The 21,026-nt window shown below is 31.6% G+C and overlaps 3 protein-coding genes across 13 annotated transcripts in view; 1 reads left to right on the forward strand and 2 right to left on the reverse strand.

The window, feature by feature from the left end:
* The window catches only part of Lapsyn (Leucine-rich repeat activity-regulated protein at synapses), a 92,260-nt gene extending 89,273 nt beyond the window's left edge, over positions 1–2,987 (reverse strand). The window contains exons 1-2 of one of the 10 annotated variants that reach the window (XM_072895755.1): positions 2,876–2,987; positions 738–1,246 (exon numbers count right to left, since the gene is read on the reverse strand). In XM_072895755.1, the coding sequence (XP_072751856.1) occupies positions 738–789 (52 nt within the window). In that variant the 5' untranslated portion in view covers positions 790–1,246; positions 2,876–2,987. The other 9 variants (XM_072895754.1, XM_072895756.1, XM_072895751.1 and 6 more) reach the window with 9 other exon arrangements.
* Positions 2,988–12,683: 9,696 nt separating this feature from the next.
* Positions 12,684–16,352, reverse strand: LOC140667624 (NADH dehydrogenase [ubiquinone] 1 alpha subcomplex subunit 1-like). The gene is made up of 3 exons (XM_072895766.1): positions 16,081–16,352; positions 15,413–15,499; positions 12,684–13,547 (listed from the first exon to the last, which is right to left on the reverse strand). Exons 1-3 carry the CDS (start codon positions 16,177–16,179, stop codon positions 13,476–13,478), a joined length of 258 nt encoding a protein of 85 aa, XP_072751867.1. The 5' UTR covers positions 16,180–16,352; the 3' UTR covers positions 12,684–13,475.
* Positions 16,353–17,074: 722 nt separating this feature from the next.
* On the forward strand, positions 17,075–19,411 carry LOC140667622 (17-beta-hydroxysteroid dehydrogenase 13). 2 transcript variants are annotated; one of them, XM_072895761.1, is made up of 7 exons: positions 17,075–17,657; positions 17,768–17,932; positions 18,021–18,197; positions 18,324–18,470; positions 18,548–18,807; positions 18,910–19,035; positions 19,114–19,411. In XM_072895761.1, exons 1-7 carry the CDS (start codon positions 17,655–17,657, stop codon positions 19,178–19,180), a joined length of 945 nt encoding a protein of 314 aa, XP_072751862.1. In that variant the 5' UTR covers positions 17,075–17,654; the 3' UTR covers positions 19,181–19,411. The 2 variants fall into 2 exon arrangements, with proteins under 2 accessions (XP_072751862.1, XP_072751863.1); XM_072895762.1 differs by having other exon boundaries at positions 17,076–17,593.
* The last annotated feature ends 1,615 nt before the right edge of the window (positions 19,412–21,026 follow it).

A 21,026-nucleotide genomic window follows, 5' to 3' on the forward strand; every position in this document is an offset into this window, starting at 1 on the left:
ATTGAGTTTCACATAATTTATAACGTTAAATTTATGTATAAATAAATTACTATTTTGTTTTTAAGGAAATATTTGATTAAAATAAAATGCAATATTATATCTATTGAAACATTGTCCGTACAGATTTATTTGTGAAACTTACTTGGCATATTTTTGAAAAAAATCGTAACTCGTAAGTATTACACAGAGTTCAGACTTGTTTACAATTGTGTACACGTATATGTGTGAATATATATTTGTCTGTTTATTATTTATGATATGCGTCTGCAAAGCAGGTGTTCACGATTGCGTATTCATAAGTGATTCAGATCATACTGGTTACTAATTTCTAACCGTCATTTATTCGGTTGTAAATTTATGGAGAATATTTACGTTGCATTTCATTCACCCATACTTGTTTTAATTATTAACGCAAACACGTTGATAATTTTGATGAAAATAATATAGCAAAATTACGCGTATTATTTTATTGTTTGAAACTGTTCAGGGAAGCTTATTAGCAATCAAGTTTATTCGCATAATTCCGCACAATTCAACAATATGACAATAGTGTGTCCTGTCGCGTGTATCCGGACATGACGGAAAAAAAAAAAAAAAAAAAAAACAAAAAAAAAACAAAAAAAAAAAAATACGCTAGACAGGAAACTTTTAGCCGGTAATTCACGCGATGCGAAATTCATTCCGAAAAATGGCGGCCGGGATCGTGGCCTTTGTTTAGCAGTTCTTTGTGCGCTTACCCATTTCACTGACGACGGACGTCCGTTTCGAGGATATCTCAAAGAGCCGCATGGCTGATGTTGAAGACCCGAGACGAATCAAAGTTTTTCTTTCTGTATATATATATATATATATCTCTCTCTCTCTCTCTCTCTCTCTCTCTCTCTCTCTCTCTCTCTCTCTGTTGGATTCAACTCTTCTTCGGCCACCTTCTCCTTTGTATTCGCGCAAATACCACCAGCTGCTGTTACGAGTTACACGCTACTCCAGAGTCCGTCAACGATTCGCGCGCGCAATCTCACGCACACCATCGCACGTACACGCGCCGGGATCACCGATAAGAAGGAGAGAACGAGGTGTGTGCGTTGGTGAGAGCGAGGTGAGAACGATGCCAAGTGAGACGTGAGACGTGGCAAGAATACAGGCGAGGTGAGGTGGGGTGAGGGTAAAGCAGGTCGTCTTTCAGAACCGCGTCGTCACCGTCATCGCAAACTTCTTTTCCTTCCTTGGTTTTAGCGGCGAGCAGGATCTGACAATGAGATCATTGCATCATCATCATCATCGCGCATTCCGCGAAACCGTATCGCATCGTATAGTATCGTATAAATCGTCCTATATAACTCCGCCGAGATATAACCCCTCTTCCTTGTACCTGTTCAAGGACAAACGTGCTGCGTAGTAGCGAAAAGGACGATCGTCTCCCCTCATTCCCTTTCGACCGACCAGTGTTTTTCAACCGGAACCGACGCCAACGGACGATCGATTTTCACTTCGGACCTGATCTCTCCCGAGTTGACGAAAGAAATATATTTTTTATGTACCAGCGTTAAATCGTCTCTGGTTTTTTTTTCCTTTTTTTCTTTATCAAAGTAAAATACACGCGCGATGGCTCGAAAGTTTGGTCTCTGTCGCCGAGTATTCTCCTGAAAATCTCTCTCTCTCTCTCTCTCTCTCTCTCTTTCTCCTTCAAGTGATGAAAAAGAAGCCTCAGAAAAGCTTGTTTTTCTAAAGAAGGAAGTTGGGGAAATTAAGTTTACCGGAGTTTAACCCAAAGGGAAAAGTTGAAAAACCCTGGTTTTCGAAGGCCCGTAGTTCCCGAACGGACGCGAAAAGTTAGCGACCCGAAGATTGAGTTCCCGAACGAAATTTCGTAATCGAGAGCGTCTGACGCGAATTCAGACGGTTTAGTTGGCCGATTGATTTCCGCGCGATATTCACTTGGGCGAGAATCGAAAGTTTACGATTAGAAACCGACCGCCTGTGGTAGGATATGAATTGCGAATTGGCTTTGGGCCAAGTCGATAATCGCGAATCAATCTCCTCGCGAGTTGGTAATTCGAAGAACGGCTGTGAAATTTCTTACGTATCGTGTTCCGTGACGTATCCAATAAAACCTCGAATAATATGTTCCCGACTTTATTTCCAGCACGAGAATTATCGGAATAATTTATGATCGACTCTCTGCACACAATAGAAATAAGGGGATAAATAAAGAGAAAGAAGGAAACAGAAAATATTTAGTCGAGTGAAATTGTAATCGAAAATCGATACAGCTGTCAAATTTTAAAATCGCGTCACAAAAAAGAAAAAAAAAAAAAAAAAAAAAAAAGAAAAAAGAAAAAACAAACAAACAAACAAACTTCTCGTCTTACTCGCTAAATCATTAACACTTTCCGCCAGGATCACCATTAAAATAAAACTCCAAGCAGGGAACAAAAATACGCCGCACAACAAAAATATATCACAAAAACGTAAAAAAATACACACGTACCGATAGAGGTTATATCGTCGCTGTTGTCACTAGATATATTTCCGCGTCTCTCGCTATCTCTTAAAAATAATCTCGATCGCACGATAATCTCTCGTTTCTCGAAACGCGTCGACTTTTCTTTCGAGGGAAAAAAAAAACGTCGTATCGCTCGTAGACAAAGTTACTACCTCAACGGCGTCTCACGCGCGACTGCGAGCGCTACTCACGGAATCGGGACTCTCGGGAGACTCTCTTTCTCCTCTCCCCCCCTCTCTCTCTATCTCGCTCTCGCTCTCCGGAGAGATCGCGCGCTTCGCGCTCGGCTTTCCTTCCGATTTTCTCGGAAAAGGCAAAGATACTTGGCACAGAATAACACGATTTCGCACGCGCATCCGTCGACAGACTTGCCTTCGCAGTTTACCGTAAGACCTTTCGAAACAACGAGATCGGCGAAACCGAGCATGCGCAGACGCGAGACGAGAAGCTGCCCCGACCAAGTGCCACGCTCGACTGCGCGACCGTCGCTACGACGCTTCACCCTCGCGATTCCATGCGTGTCACGGATGACGTAGTTTACGCGTCCCCGAGCCTACGTGCCACCGCCAACCGGTCCTTGCGTAAGGGGAGATTTACTTCGTACGTTAGGGCAGCAGGACACGACGGTGGCGTCGTAGATATCAGTGTTTCTCAAAGCGACTGTTTTTTCACGAGGGGAAACTTCTGGAAAAGACGCGCGCCACCCAACTTTTTATGCTCCTACATTTTGTCATTTTCAGGAAAATTACGACGATTGCATGTACGATGATGTATATAGGCCGAATTTAGTTATCTCGATATAACTTTTAATTCACAAACAATAAATATTTCTATACCGCCTCATGATTTTTTTCAATCTCGCATTACATTTTATGTATATTTTGCAGACAGGAAGTAAAAAGAAAATGAATATGCTAAAAAAAAATTATCGTTTTTATTTCTCATGTAATCATTTGAATGCAATAATTTTACGCATGCCTTATCGTAATGATTACATTGATTTTTTTTACTTATATAACGTTAATTATTGTCATTTACTAATAAATATTCATAAATTATCAATTTCTGTGTCAAATAAAATGACGATTATATTTATAAAATAATATCTTTTATCTTTATTTGTTCAAGATTTTTAATCAAATATAGCGTACAATATCACATCTTTTTAAGTTGCACGTTTTAATATTTAGAAAGAGACAAAGAATTATTAGTCATTGTTTTAATATTTATTGTAACAATACTAACAATACTAATTCTTTATTTTTTTCTAGGCACTGATAAAGCACAATAAATTCTACACATTGTAATGTTCTATTTTAATAATAATACTTGAAGAGGAACGAAAAAAAGATTTATCATTTTTTATTGCTTATAAGATATAAATTTTTCTCTGATTTGAAATTTTTATATAAAATTTCTGTTGCTTTAATCACTGCATTCAAACACGATTTTTAAAAAATGAAACAAGAGCGACAATTTTTTTAACAGACTCAGTTTTTATGTTTCAAAATACATAAATCACTGAACTCTATACATACTAAAGCGAGTTCTGACACTTTAAATGCGAGTTGAGATAGTGACATCGGATATCTTTGTTTTTTTTTTTTTCAGTGAAGTTGAATCAAAAAGCTTTTTTCTCATCTTGTATAAAAAAAATGCTTAGTTCACACTTACTTATAATAACACATGTTGAATAGTTTTAACAAGGCTTGTACGAAACTTTCAATAAAAGAACTTTGCTGAACGAACAGAAATTCCTACTGATTGTGAGATTCTTTTTTATCTCTCTCTCTCTCTCTCTCTCTCTCTCTCTCTCTCTCTCTCTCTCTCTCTTTCTCTCTCTCTCTCTCTCTCTTTCACTTTTCCTATCTCTCTTTCTATGAGGATTACTTTTTCTACGAGGATGATATGAGAGCTCGTTTAGTACGTATAAAAATCAACTACATGAGTTCCAAAAAGTTTGATGACTCTTATATTAAAATTTCTGCTTTATTAACAATGCTTGAAACTACGATCGCACAAAATTCATTTGAAGACATTTTCTTGTATTATATATATATATATATATATATATTAAAATATATACATAATACAAGAATCGCTCGATATATAGATAACAATATTATATTATTTTATTATAATATAATAATTATTATTATAAAATGATATTTATTATATCTCTCTCTCTTTCTCTCAGTAATTTTACTATCATATATTTCAGACAATACCTGTAGCTATGGTCACACAAAATTCTCCTAATGGAATTATCACACGCTGCGATATACGATATATGTATTTGCGCATAATGCGATAATTGTTCGATACTTTTTTCAATACTTCTGATGCTATAACAATTTGCAGATAATATTTATTTTCAATAATCTAAAATCCGATAACTCTCAGATATGATGACAAGTGATTCTCGTGATAAGTAATATCATATCGTAATATAATTATGCACGTAGTGAGAATCATATTAATTACAGCATTAATTATGAACTAATTCTATTCTTTAGATATTTGAACATGATCATATCCGCATTACAAGCAGCATCTCGACACCATAAATAACCACACTAATGATGAGCGTGGAGATAACTGAACATTTCCTGTTGATTCCATTAGGATATTATCCAAAATTCCGAGTTCATGAGCAAAATACGGGTGTCGATATACAACGTGTCACGACGTGCATTAATTAACGCTAATTTCTAATAAATATGACATTAACACAGATATATATATATATATATATATATATATATATATATATATATATATATATATACATATATAATCTCATGAAAAAACTAGTGAAAATTTATGTCAAATTTTTATCAAATATCTTTTTATGTTAATTTATATATTTTTTATTACAAAACAAAAAATCTTTCATTTCTCAAATATGATATAGGTATAATTATTCATTATTCAATTAAGAATTTCGAACAGCGTATTTAAAATATGATAAAAATACTCCAATTCACACTCGCACATTAGGTGAAAAATACATAATCATTGTGTTTGAAATATAATTTGTATTTTGATGACTAGACGAGAATCTGACAATGAAAGATGAACTGACAATGAGTGAATGCCGTACGCATTACTTCGTTCCTTACTTTACTGATTTTTATCCTTTTTTTTGGAAATCTCACACACTTATTTTGTTTAAATTTTCCCAGAGAATTTGTCGTGTTTGATATTATTGTTGCATTAGCAGTCATAGTCACGATACTGTTTTTTTTGTATTTATTGTATAACAAAGCGGCCGATCATCGCTATTCCTTTCTCTTTATATTTTTTAAAAAAATACAATGTTGTAAAGAGTGAGGTACGTATGCATTTAAAAAAAAGTTTTTACACAGTATTATCTGGATTATTATAAGGATTAGTATGATACACGTATTACATATATAAACGCGATCTGTGATACTATTAAGAATGACAAATCAATTGTTTAATAAATATTGCAACGCATTCGTTAATAACTAGCAACAAAAATTTTATATATATATACATATATATGTTTTATATTTAAATTAAATTAAATTAAATTAAATTTTATATTTAAAATTTTATTTTTATGTTTTAAAAGGTGTAGACTTTAAATGGTAAGTTTTATATTTTAATGTTTTGATTTTATATTCCATGTTTTGTGTTTAGAAAATTTTATGTTTTATGTTTTATACTTTATGTCTTATGTTATGTTTATGCATTTTATGGTTCATGTGTTTATAGTAAAGAAATTGAAAAATATAAATATATAATTAAGATGGAAAATGGAAAATATAAACTAAAAGTCATTCTAAGCCGCAGAGCAATGAATAAATAATAATAATAAATATATATATGCTTTAATGATGTGTTTAATAGAAATTGATGCACTTAGATAAACTACGTCACGATAGTCATATTTGATTCACGTAATACAAACCCAGAATCCTAAATTCGGATTAGTCTCCTAGCAGAATCGGAAGTTGAGATGTTTAGTGATTCTCACGTTCGTAAATAGCGTGTTGCGCGTGGTTATTTATATACAATCTCGGCAATGCCGAGAAAAGAGTAAATATTTAATATATATATGGTCCTCTCTTCAATTTTGTTGAAAACTCATATATTTTATGTATTTCGGGACATGAAAATTGAATCTATTCGAAATGCACAAAATATGTGAGTTTTAAAAATATCGAAGACGAAATTTCTTTAAATTAAACATTCATCTTACTTTTTTTCTTCTAATAATGCTAAATGACGTAAACATTAATAAAACTAAATTATGCAGGATATACAAAAATAGAAAATAATATTATAATGTTTGATATTTGTTAATATCTAAAGCCGCACAACAACTTGGATTATAAAAATTTTCTATAATTTTTTTCATTTTAAGATATTTGTTTCTTTGTGTAAATACATGCAAACTGCATTTTTTTTAAGGCTACAGACATCGAATAAAATATTTTAGATTTTGCGATTCCAATATATGTATATATATATATATATATATATATATATAAAAACGTGTGTTGACAATTAATTATGATTTTGCAATAAATAAAATTAAGATATGTAGATATACAGATAATAATAGAAATATTCTTAAAATTGAGGATTCGTTAAATTTATGTTTAATAATTTTAATCAAATTTCAAGAAAGTTTTAATAAATTGCATTTTATTCTTTTCCTTTTTGATTATTATAAACTGTCAATTTATTGTATAATTAATGACAGAGCATGGATTACATTTTCAACGCTAATATCTGTCATATACGATTTAATGTGGCAATTAATTTCGGAAATGTTTTCATAAATCTTCTGCAAAATTCATAACGAATAATAATACGCTTATACATCATCTAACAATATGACAATTTAAAATCTATCTGAAGGGATATCTATCTGAAGGGATCTCTCTCTCTTGATTTGCCGCATTAATTAAAATCCAAGAGCCCAAAACTGCATTTCTGGCAAGCCAATTGAAATTACGTAGAACCGACTAGCACAGGAAAATTTTAATTTTCCACGAAACTTTTCGGATGTATGCAAAGTGGCACGAGAGATGTAAGTTCAGCAAGTTTTCATTTATCCGTGAAAATGGATTTCAAAGATGGCATCGCACCATCTCGTGAATGTAGATTCCCGATTTTGCGCGCCCCAAATTGAAAATTAGCCAGGGTTATAAAAAATGCTCGACTTAAATCGAGCGCGAGGCAAATAGACCCGCATAAATTATCTGGCTCAATCCGATTTTTTTTTTTTTTGTTTTTCATCGTTAGGTAAAAATAATTCTATTTAAAGGTATCTCTATATTTTAAAGGCAATTAACCTTGATATTATTTTTCTATACATTCAGTTTTAACAAAGTGTTATAATATATATACACAATAGCCTAGATTTTTTGCCTCTTGCATTCTGCGAGTGTCTCTGTTAATTATAAATTTACGAACAAATATTTTAAAGCGCCTGGACAATTATTGTTTAATATATATATTATACATATAAATTCAAAATTGAAAAAGATCAAACGAAACTAAATGTATTAATCTTAAATGTCCTATATAGAATTTAACGGTATAAATTTGTATTATATTTTCACCATCATTACACACACACACACACACACACACACACACACACACACACACACACACACACACACATATACATACATTCACAATGAAAAAGTAATTATTTTTCTGCAACAATAGATTTAACATTTTATCAAAAAGAAAGAAGACAAAAAAGATTTTATTTATAATTAATTATACATTTATCACATCATATGCATATAACGTATGTACATGTATGTAAGTATGTAAGTATGTACATCTATTAATGAACGTAATACTGGTATGACATATTTTTGCGAGATATTATATAGGTACTTTTTTACTTTCTACTTCTTCTTTGCTATCCACTGTTATAATCTGGACAATATTGCGTTTTCAGCAGAGAGCTCAGAATGCAAGAGACGGCTTTTAACGTTTTATATCGCGCAGTGATTTATGACGCTAGGAACAAAAAAGCGATCATCTGCGAATGAAAAAAAAGCCGTTAAAATGAATTACCTTTTACATAAACTTCAAACAAACGTCCAACTATCCAGCGTCCTCGCAAACGGTAAAACGTCGAGACGTCACCGCGGTCATACGAATGTTACACAGTGGTTACGATGTTGTTACAATGTAAAATTTCAAATTAATTCTTTCTCGCTGCAATTTCATTTAATTTTGTCGCTCGTGCGACTAGCGCAGCGAGGTTACATCATCGACGTTAAAAGGTAAAGGGCCTTCGTTTATGTTGGAAAGTAACTGCGAATGCAAAAGCTGTAAGTCTGAGGAAACAGGTCAAGCAACTTTGCACAGTTTACCAGGCTTTCCACGATTTTCTCGAATTGGAATTGGCAATGAAGGTACTCTATGGCATCACGAAGCCTCTGTGGAGACGAACAGTGACATGTAATTAATTCTACAAACGACCGGTATAGTAAGAGACTGAAAGGGACACTGGATATGCACACTTCATTAAGGCATGAAGAAAAATTACATACTAATAATGACAATATATTTGAGTTCGCGCCTTTTTTGCTACTTTGATATGTACATTTTTCAAAGGAAGAATGAGTTTCAAAATTTTTTTAAAAATTGCGAAAATTGATTTGCATCCTTCGTCGAAAGACGACAAAATTTTTCAAAACGAACAAGAGAGAAATTACCCAATTAGTCGGCATGGACTGATTTAGATACGCGAATCGATAAGTTTAATTTTCCGGCGATGACAATCTGGACGATTCGGCAGAATTGGAATTTTCGAAAAATCAGCGCCAAAAAGCGCGCTTTACGCGAAATTTGTCGCAAAAACTACAAAGTGAGGTCGCTTATCGTAATCTAAGATTAATGTCGCGCATCGCGCGAGACGTTCTGTCGATTTTACTCAGGTATTGTACGCTCCTTCATGATTTATAGAGTACAGGCGAAAGCAGGATTTACTTCCTACAAACCACCATCGTGTATTGTTGGCGAAAGCCACAATAAGTCGTAAGTCATCATATTTTATTTATGCTGTTAATAATAATTGAACACAAAATATAACTGTGATATATAAAGATATATTCTGACAGTTATGTTGTTGTATAACAAGAAGGGGAGCTAAAAAATAATAGAGCTTCTAATGACTAGATTCTCTGTCACGATTTTAAAGATAGTCAATCGATTTTTCTTAACACAAATATTTAAAACTTGCATCTCGCTTTATCTCGTTATATATTTCAACACGTTATAAAACTATTTAATTAATAATATCATTTTTCAAATAATTAATTATTGACATATTTTTACACTTTGTTAGCGAAAACACTTCAATTGTTTACGAATGCGTTCCATCGAAACATATAATAAATATCGACGGAATTAATTAGCTAATAAACATTGGTTCGTTTACACGCTTTTGCTTTTAAAGATTTAAACGAATGTATAAATTGTTTATACGAATAATCGATCAACATCGATCAAATACTTGATATTAATACGGACATAACTTTTTATATTAAAGACAATCGATCAGGGCAAATAATTGATTATCGTGATCGTGCTCTTTGGAATTCTTGTGTTCACAAGGAATATAAATTCTTAGGTATATGATGAACCGAATTGTGGGAACACAGACTGTTTTCTCGGAGAGAGTTTCGCGCAGAAGCATGAATAATACATCCTTTTGAGGGACAGAAGGGAAAGAGGACCACCATTGGCTTTACTCGTTTCCCTGCTGACTTTAATGTTTTTCGGGGGTCTTTTACGAGCCAATAACGAGTCCGTTCGAAAAGGTCAATGCGGGGGTACAAAGCCTTTCGTGTAATTGTGAAACATAATTTATTTACAGTATAACTGTACCCTTCTCGGAAACTTGTATCGCACATTTTACAACAATACAACCTCGCGTGTACGCGTTTAATATCGATCTCGTTTCATGCTCGATTAAAGTTACTCAATTGACTGTAAGAGTGTGGTTGTATCAGTCGCGGAAAAATATCGTAAAAAACATGTCGCGTCGCTTTTTCATCGTACGGTCGTTACCCGTTAATAAGCTGTAGATTGCAAATTTGTATTAATCGCTGACGAAATCTGTTCGATCGAATTTCCTAAATATTGCCAGTAATCTCCTACGGTTAATGACAGACTGGAAATGAAGCTGCGTTATGTCGGAAATTCGCAAAAATATTGTAGAATAGAGAGAGAGAGAGAGAGAAACTTTACAAAATATATTTATAATTCTCTTAATTAAGTAGTAGATAGTCTAAATAAAAAGTGTTTTTCAAAATAACTGGTCGCGCAATCCATTAAATTGGCCTGCAAAAAAAACCGATTAAATTTAACTACAGAAAAACAAGTTATTCCAATTTTTATCTAAAATTATCCTTGTGTGTAAAATTCACATGTGCGCGAAATTGGAATCCGTATAAAGGGTATCTTCGAGAAGATATCAAATCTATAAACTTCAATAATATATATACAGGGTGGACCATTTTAATCCATCCAGTCGAATATCTCGAAAACTAAGCCCGGGAGAGAAAAATGTTTCAGACAAAAGTTGTATGGTTTCGAGGGGGCCATAAGATGGCACCATTGGTTTGACCTTGAAAAATCATTTGAAGGTCACGTGAAGGTCACCTCAAGTTTTTCAAATGGAACACCCTATATATTTTTACATATTCTTGTAGCTCATCTCGAGAGCTTTCCAAAACACTTATGACAAAGTATTTTTTATTAAGTATTTTTTGAGTTATAAGGCTTCAAAGTTGCAGTATTTTGACATAAAATACAAGATATCTCGTAAAATATTCATTTTTTTATTATCTTACTCTAATACTTTTATGCACAGGATAATGAGACGAATCAATTGGTGTAAAGAAAACACATAATTATGTTAAAGTAAAAATGTGTAACTGTTAGTTGCAAATTCAGATTTTTACTTTAACATAATTATGTGTTTTAATTATGCCAATTGATTCGTCTCGTTATTCTGTGCATAAAAGTACTAGAGTAAGATAATAAAAAAATGAATATTTTACGAGATATCTTGTATTTTATGTCAAAATACTGCAACTTTGAAGCCTTATAACTCAAAAAATACTTAATGAAAAATACTTTGTCATAAGTGTTTTGGAAAGCTCTCGAGATGAGCTACAAGAATATGTAAAAATATGTAGGGTGTTCCATTTAAAAAACTTGAAATGACCTTCACGTGACCTTCAAATGACTTTTCAAGGTCAAACCAATGGTACCATCTTATGGCCCCCTCGAAACCATACAACTTTTGTCTGAAACATTTTTCTCTCCCGGGCTTGGTTTTCGAGATATTCGATGGATTAAAATGGTCCACCCTGTATATATATATATATATATATATATATATATATATATATATATATATATATATATATATATATAAGGGTATAAACTCTTTCTAATATCTCTCTTATCTCTTTCTTCTGTCATTTATTATCTTCTTTATTATCTCTTATCTTTTGTTACTTTTTCTTTACATATAACAAGATGTATGTCGTGCATTTATATATAATACGCCTCCTATATTAACGCATTTAAACCTTAGTTTTTTTAGGAAATATATTTTTTTACGAAACATTATTTTCCAGGATATGTAAGTGTGATTCTTCAATTACTCGGGTAACCGATGTTGTCTTTCATTATCTATACGCTCGCTCGTCTATGGAGATCAATTTGACATATTTTCTGGAAGAGAAAAATCAAAAGAAGAGCACACATCGTCATTTTCCACATCTGGAACCTCTTTTCCTGCGTGTCGTCGCTTACCTTCCACTCGCAACGCTGAAAATTTCGGAGCGTCTCTACCTAAGGTATTGAACGTGCCGGGAAAATGAATAGCGAAAACGCTTTACGCGGGTGAGAGGGAGGGAGGAAGGGCAAGGGAAATAAGAATTCCCTGACGGTAGGCAAGTTACCCTACCTCTCCCCTGCCCGGATATTTCTTTCTCTGACAGTCTGACAAGCGGGGAATTTTCATTCCGCGAGCGCGTATACCTCAGAGGTAATGTTCCTCTCTGCGGTACACCGGCTACTCTTTCGCGATACATTAAATTTTAATTTGTCATTCAGTTCCTTTCTCGCTCCCCCCCGATCCCCCCCGCCCCTCCCCTTTCCCTTCTCCCTCGTTCGGTCGGTTTCGCACGATGGCTCTCTTATAGCGACGCAGAGTCTATTATTCGAAAACCGACGACAGTAGTATTGTAGGTCTTTGACTGATGCCTCTGGTTCATCGACCGCACAAAAAATAAAAAAAAAAAAAAAAGCGTGCGACCAATATATTATGTCTCTCTCTTCATTCCGTTTCTTTTTTCCGCAGCAATTATTTCGTGAAAAAATTTATCGACACCGATCGATCTATCGCACGATGAGAATTTTATAATTAGGGTTTTATATAGATAATAGATATATAATCGCATAATGGAAATTTTACGACGCGCTTTTTACATACAACGTATATAGTGACATTTTTCTATCGGGCTCGCGAATAAATCTCGGAAAATGTTTTTATGGTGAGAAGCATTTTAATCATAAATAAACTAGAATTAAAGTTATACGAAAATTATTGAATATCATGCAGTAGAATATATATATGCGGATCATATATTACTATAACATGTTAAAATAATATTGTTTGTTTATTGTTAGCGTTTAAAATATCATTCACGTTTTTGCGCGCTTTAAAATCTATCGGTTTGTTTTTACCTAATATTATATTGTCTTATAGCCGTTTTCTTTTTTTCCTGGCAATGATTTATTATTTTCTGTCAACGCGTGGATCTTATGTCAAAGTTTATCGCGCAAAGAGCAACGTATTTCTCTGAACCCCTCCATCGGCACACTTGTTGCTCAAATAGTGGATACCGGGAGACATATTGCTGCCACCCGCGTATTTGCCATGCGAATCTCACTTTTCCGTTAAGCTGATTTCCATATTTCTCACTTGCAATGCGAAGAAGCTGTCGTTGGATGTTAGGTGCTTAAAGTAAAAAAAAAAAAAAATGAAAAAAAATGCTTGCAAAACTTCCTCATGCGATTTAAGGATCACACAGATTGGAAAGTTTCTACTCTCAGCTTCTCAGCTTAATGTGCGAGATGTACATGCTTTGAGAAGTAAAATTTCTTAACCACAGTTTTTTAAAACTACACGGTACACTACACGGATCTTGGAAATGGGATTTAAAAGTAACTCTTTAAAGAACCGAGAAAGTTACAGTTTCCACAAGTTAAAACGGAAAGGTCTCAATGCGCCTTTAATGGCACGTCCTTTGACGAATTTTTGTGCTTGACTTTTCATTCACAAAAATTTAACGGCGGGCTAACTGCAGTTTTAAATACTCAAAGTTAAATATTTTTGTGATTAAGAGGGGAAAAAAGATAGCACGTATATATACTTATATTTTTTTTTTAATTTAATAACATTTTATAATTTTATATTATTAAACCCTTCTTTGGAATATTTTTCTTTTATCTTAATCGAAAATCATGTGACAACCGTGTGACAATCATATGACAATATATATGTTATAATTTGTAAAGTTTCCTGATACGAGATATTGTTGGATGAGCGGGGCATTGTTGAAATGTGAATGAATGCATTTATCAAACTATATTCGTGACATCGAATAAAGATGAACGCATTACACGTGTAAATGTGATATATCGGTGTGAGTCAATATTAATTAGCATCCGTCAAACACCTCGCTGAAATTCGTCAAATGCCCTGCTTCAGATCACGTGTTCTAAATATGGTATTGGGTAGTGTACGCCATTATTTACCTAAAGCCCAAACTACACGTACGTTAACTTGATATGTGGGCTAAAGTAACTAAGTAACATTACTAGCAGAGTATATTGCCAACTATTGATTTTCTGAAAATGTCATACTTAAGACTTAAGAGGAAGTTAAGGGAGTTTCCGCACAATGTTTACGCTCTTATCTTATCAATACCACATACATATATTTGTGAAATTAAGGAATTTTTAGGATAAGGATAATGTTACTTTGTCGACTTATTGTATTACCTATATAAAAAATCAATGTAGATAAAACTATCTATCCCGGCTCTTACATCTCCTTACATATGAGATTTTAATTCATTAACTTGATGATTCTGCTACTAAAATTCATTATCATGATTTGTGTATTCTTCAAAATAATATTTTATCAACGGATCATCTAAATTTAATTCAAGTTTCAAGATATACCTATTATTTTATAATCATATTTATATTAAAATTATGGATTAAATTTAAAATATAAATGCACACAGACATTAAATTCATATTGCTTAAAAATAAAAACTTAGATTAGATTATATGTAACAATATATTACTTTTTCATTTCATGAGTAATGTAACTTTAATGTTACATAAAAATATATTCTGTATGTAAAGGAAAATTTTAAGCAATTTTATTTAATTTCTTGTAAATGTCGACACTTTTTACTTAATGTAACAAAATGTGTGTAGAGAATTTATGACTATAATTTAATTTTTACACATGGGAAGTTAGAAAAATGAGATATATTTTTATAATATTATAATATATTCATGTATCGTATGTATATATATATATATACACTTTAATTATTTTATGTATAAATTAAAATTATAAATGTTAACTCGATACCTATATCCCATCTATAGTGGTCTAATGTACCACTACTGTAAGATTATTAATCTATTATTTGTACTTTTAGTCATCAGGAATATTCTCTAGTCCCTGTGAAAGAGCGATTATAAACATGAATATATATACTCACATTTATAAGTTCTTTCAATTTAATGATATAAATAGAATTATTTGTACATCTTGTATAAATGTATTAATTGACAAATTACCCTATTTTTCCATGGAGCTCCATCAATGCGAGTGTCTCTTGTAAACATATTGCGATCCCATACTTCTCTCATATCTCTACGCATTGGCTGGAAAAAAGAAGAAACGTATTATTAAAATTTCATTCGGATCTATTTGGTATGTACCATTTGTAATTTTTTGTATATTTAGTTTGTTCAAGTGATGTCAAAGTAAAAGATAGTAAAGTATTTGCATAAAGGGAACATAATAATAATAAAATTGAAACTAAGTTCCAGCACGTTCTGCAATTAACTCCAAGTCAAAATAAGAAATAAAAATATATTCTGTATGTAAAAGAAAATTTTAAGCAATTTTATTTAATTTCTTGTAAATGTCGACTTTCTACTTAATGTAACAAAATGTGTGTAGAGAATTTATGAGTATGATTTAATATAATTTTCTATTTGGCAAAAACATATAAAGTTTACTGAATCAATAAATTTCTTAAATTCTAAACGTTACTGTTAGCCAAGTATGTTTCTTAAATATTTAGCGCAAGATTTGTCCCTTTTTTTCACAATAGTGCTTCGAATTCGAAAGTTATCTAGTATATATATATATGTTACTATTTAATTATATTATTTTCTCAATCCGTATGAAATAAATTCATGCGTTGAAAGGTTATGTTATGTAAAACTCGGGTACTTACATTTCCTAAAAAATACTGATTCAAATAATAAGCTGCAAGTTGAGGTACAACCGGTATTAAACCTATAACAACCATCGATGGAAATATCTCGTACCACATTTTTGTAAAGCTTTTACAATCTGACAGAACCGTACGAAATTTTTTCCTTTCGTGGAGACTCAAATGTGATATAACCTGCGTCTACGCGCATGCGCAGACACATTCATACGATGACATATACATACAATATGTAATAAAGAAAACGATAAAAACGGAAGAGAGACACAAAGTATCAATATTTTTTTTTTCAAAGTCAAAAAAAGATTGTTTGCAGAGTTCTTTTTTTGTTTAAAATATAATAGAGATAAGAGTCTTGCTAAAAATAAAATTATTATCAAAGTATATTTGGTATTTATGTATTAGTCCTTTGATTCTCCTTTATATTTTTACGGTGTTTTTATATATCTGTAAAATAATAATAAAATATATATGTGTATATTTCAAGTTTTTGAGAGAAAATCACACAGAGAAAAACAAAGCTGTATGAAAAAAGTATGAAGAAATTCTTGTAAATTATTAAATCCATCGTCAAATTTTTTTCGTCATACTTTTTTAAATTTGCGTGTCTTATACCTCATCTATTTTCAAATATATGTACATACACCAATAATAAATACTGTATAGTTTTTTCACTGTGATTTTTATTTCGAATATTTTTATGTCATGTCACAAAACGATAAATAATAATAAATATAATTTTTCCATTGATTTATCAAAATGAAAGATGTGCACCTATAAATTATATTTTATTAACTCGAGGCGTAAACATCGATGACATGCGAGAGACATGGAGAGACACCAGACACCACAAAATAAAAAAAAACATAGATGAAGTTTATTCTTTATAGCCGAACCTACCGAAAGAAACCGAAGAGGACCGAGAGATTTCGATGCATCCCCTCCCTTTGACATATCGGCAGCTGATCTATGGGCGCGTTCGGGAAGACACTATTAGCGCTAAAAGCGTCGATCTATCCTAGTTCAACTTTTAATGAGTAACAAAGATAGAATGACACTGTTAGCGCTAATAGTGTCTCCCCGAACACGCTTTATGTTTTTATGTCTGTATGTACATACACTCACACACGCAACGCTCTGATGCTGATAAAAAATCACGACTGATAACCCGGAAATCAGACTCCCGCGCACGTGTCCGGTAGCGAAAGTATGTGCGGCTCGACTTAATAATTGATAATTGTAGAAAAATCAAACACGCTTTATTAAATATTTCTTAGAGGGCTGCATAAAAATTCAAAATAATTCCAAGGGACTAAAGAAGAATAATCGGTTATGTTGATTTTATTTACCTCGATTAATCAGGAATGTATCTCGTTTAAAATGTTTTCGACTTAATTGGGAACCCAGATAATTTCAATGTGAAGAATCGGATGGTATCCTGTTACGATCAACCGCGTTATCAGTAACGCGTTATCAACAAAGTTTGCTACGTCTTTGATATACACATATATACAAGGTATATATACCGTTCCTTGAGAAGCTACTTATCATTAGATTTAATAAATGATTCCGACAAGATGGTATGTGTAGATGTAATTAGAGTGCATTTGTTCTATGAAATGAGTTTTCTCATCTTGTTAAAAATCAAACGAAAATAATTTTTATATATAATGTTGTTTATTTTTTTCAGGGAAATAATCAGCCATCAAAGATGTTGCTCAAAATATATTCACTTTGCATTTTAGCATTGGATATGACGATGCTGCTCATTGGAATATGCTGTGCGATCATGGTCGCAGTCTATAGAATGTTTAGACCACCATCCTTGAAGAATCTTAATTTTGAAGTTGCTATGGTAATATTGCAGATATATGATTAATAATAACTTATAATTGATATTATGATAAGTTCAAACTTTGTTATTAATGTACCATATAATTTAGATTGTAGGTGCAGGACGTGGGGTAGGTAAAGAACTTGCTCTACAGTTATGCCATTTTGGTGTTGCAGTTGCTTGTGTAGACATTAATATTGAAACTTGTTCTGCCACTGTACAAAGTGCGCAGCAGATACACGGAATATGTAAGAGTTACCAATGTGATGTGAGAGACAAGGAAGCAGTATGTATTTCTATTTTTAAGTAATTCTAATAATTAAATTATAATTATAAGGATTATTAGACTCTTCTAATTCCAAATATATTGATTTAATTTATATTGACATTGTTATTGGTTGATATTAAATAGGTTGCTCGAACAGTGAATCTCATTAAGAAGGAGTTGGGAGATGTTACAATGCTTTTTCATTGTTGCGGTTTGCCCAGTCCACGTACACTGGTACGTGCATCAGAAGTAAGGGATACTATGGATTTGTCAATCATTAGTCATTTTTGGGTAAATCCTTTTGATGTTATATTTTTGATGTACAAACTTTGGAGAAGCGAATATATTCAATATTCTTATTTTTATAGTTGTTGGATTCAGTTTTGCCATGTATGCAACATGCTGGTAAAGGTCACATTGTAATCTTGTCTTCTGTTGCTGGTCTTTCCAATGGATCAAGTGGTCATGGAACCAGAGTTCCTTTATCTACTGCTCAGTTTGCAGTACAAGGCTTAGCAGAGTCTTTACATATGGAATTGAGACATTCAAATAGCAATATCATTGTTTCATTAGTTCATGTATATCCATTTATTATTGGGACCGAAGCTGCAAAAGATATACGTTTTAGGTAACAAATGCTTGTAAATTGTATATTTAATTCATAGTTTTATCATTATTATTTTGTGGTTACTTTTTTTAATTTCTGAATTTCTTAAAATTTTTTTTGCAGAATACCAAGTTACTTTGGTACAATGTCTGCTGCAGAAGCCGCTAAACAAATTTTAAATGGCGTTCGCCGAAATTATGCAGAATTTAGTGTGCCAGGGTATCTGCTTTATCTCGGACATGTTCTTAGGTATTTTCGTCATTTTTTGAGTTTACATATATGACACTGATGTGTGTGAGTAATGTTAACAAGTTTTTATATTTTCAGGATTCTCCCAAAAAAGGCATCCTTTATGTTGCGAGATTTGTTAGATACAGGAGTTGATTTTGCATGATGTTACAATATATTATTTTTTTTAAATGATTTATATTTTGTTATATACAAATGTGTAGCTTATGCTTAATGTGAATGGAAATCAAAACAGCAGTTAAGTTTTTCCAAAATTTCACTTATCAACAGTTCATTACTGACAACTCCTAAAATTCTTAATATCTAATCAGTAGTTCAGTAAGAAACTTTCAAATTTTTTTCTACAATTTTTTTCAGTCGTATAAAGTTTTTTTTTATTCAGTGATTTTATATTTATTTTTCCTCTCTCTCTCTCTCTCTCTCTTTCTAAGAAAAAGATTATATATATTTTTTTGTTATAGAATTATATATATACTGATAACAATTTATTTATGCAACAAAAAATATTTAATTATTTTCACTTGCTCTGTGAAAAAAAACATGGTTTATATAAAAAAATTGTATATTCTTTTTCAAGTAATATTATCATGTTACATTTAATTATATTTTAACATTTTTTGGTGCATAAATAAAAAGTTACAACTTACAAAGTACATTAAAAGTATATAACATATATATTGAGACTGATTTCTTTTAATTAATTTTAATCTTTATGCATAAGCAATACTATATAATACAAATCAATTATATTAAACTACTTTTTATTAGTTTAGTGTCCAAATTGATTATATTATTTGTAATGATTATAATATAATAGTAATTTTCAAACAGATTTACATTACTATATAATAGCGGTTTAACGTACAATATCATGCAAACAAGCAAATAATTAAAATAGTTGGTCGCTGAATTAGATAACTCCCTTTGGGAAAAAGAATTCTGCTAAATCAAATAATTGAAGATGTTTTAATTTTTCTTTCATCTAAAAGTATTGCTTCCATACACATTTTATGTGATAGATATATATATATGTTTGTACAGATGCATATACTTATAAATATAATAGATTATAATATAAAATTTACATATATGTAATAGATATATATTTTTGGATTAAAATTTATTTTTTATATATTTCTATGAATAAATAAGAATTATAAGTATTTATGCATAAATAAGAATTACAATTATCTGTGCATTAATAAGAATTACAATTAATAAGCAGTTTAAAATTTAGAGTTGCATATTAATATTTCGTTTCTTAATTTTATGTTTTATTCCTCTGTGATGACCATGAATGTTGAGCGTCTGCATATAATATTGAAACTTAAGCTTAAAGGTGTATATAAATCATGAGTTGCTATTACTGATCGTATTAGAGATGTATCCTCTCTTTTAGATTACTTCTTATATACACTTATATAAGAAAAGTGCTTTGAGTATAGAATTCTGTGATTGATAATAAAAATCGATGGAAAACAATAGAGAATTTTTTTCAGATTTTTTAAACTTTATTTTTTAGTGATACTATCGCTTCAGATAAAGATAGGAGATGTAATTGAGAGTATCTGATAATTATTTAATACCTGACATTAAAATTCGTCTATCTTAATACTATACTTATTGTTATACTAACGAGTAATTACAGCAAACAAAACTCGACAATCTTTTTTTTTAACTTGAAAACCGTGTGACTTCTAATTTAAAAAAAGAAAATTTAATAGAGAGGCAATGTGAATAAACTAGAATTTATAAGTTTATATAAGTTTTTTTTTTTATTCATATTTTTCTAGGATCAGTCTAAACACTTATTGTTATAGAGTTATTGTGAAAAAATGATTCAAGATACTTTTCGTTTAGTAAATTGCAAATTTATTTTCAAAATAAATTAAAAATTATAATTATCCCATTTGGGTCTCCCAATTAATGTTTTCTAGCCTTCAGGTTTGTGATTATAAGTGCTAATTATTTATTTAATCATGATATATTTT

Source organism: Anoplolepis gracilipes, chromosome 7, assembly GCF_047496725.1.
Source record: "Anoplolepis gracilipes chromosome 7, ASM4749672v1, whole genome shotgun sequence".
Classification (NCBI taxonomy): Eukaryota; Metazoa; Arthropoda; class Insecta; order Hymenoptera; family Formicidae; genus Anoplolepis; species Anoplolepis gracilipes.

Coding starts and splice junctions, on each gene's coding strand:
- LOC140667622 (XM_072895761.1), top strand. Junction 17,933..18,020: donor TTAATTTTGAAGTTGCTATG/GTAATATTGCAG, acceptor CATATAATTTAG/ATTGTAGGTGCAGGACGTGG. Junction 18,471..18,547: donor CAATCATTAGTCATTTTTGG/GTAAATCCTTTT, acceptor TTATTTTTATAG/TTGTTGGATTCAGTTTTGCC.
- LOC140667624 (XM_072895766.1), bottom strand. CDS start 16,179: ATGTGGTACGAGATATTTCCATCGATGGTTGTTATAGGTTTAATACCG. Junction 15,500..16,080: donor ATCAGTATTTTTTAGGAAAT/GTAAGTACCCGA, acceptor TCTTTTTTCCAG/CCAATGCGTAGAGATATGAG. Junction 13,548..15,412: donor GAGCTCCATGGAAAAATAGG/GTAATTTGTCAA, acceptor TTTTACTTTAAG/CACCTAACATCCAACGACAG.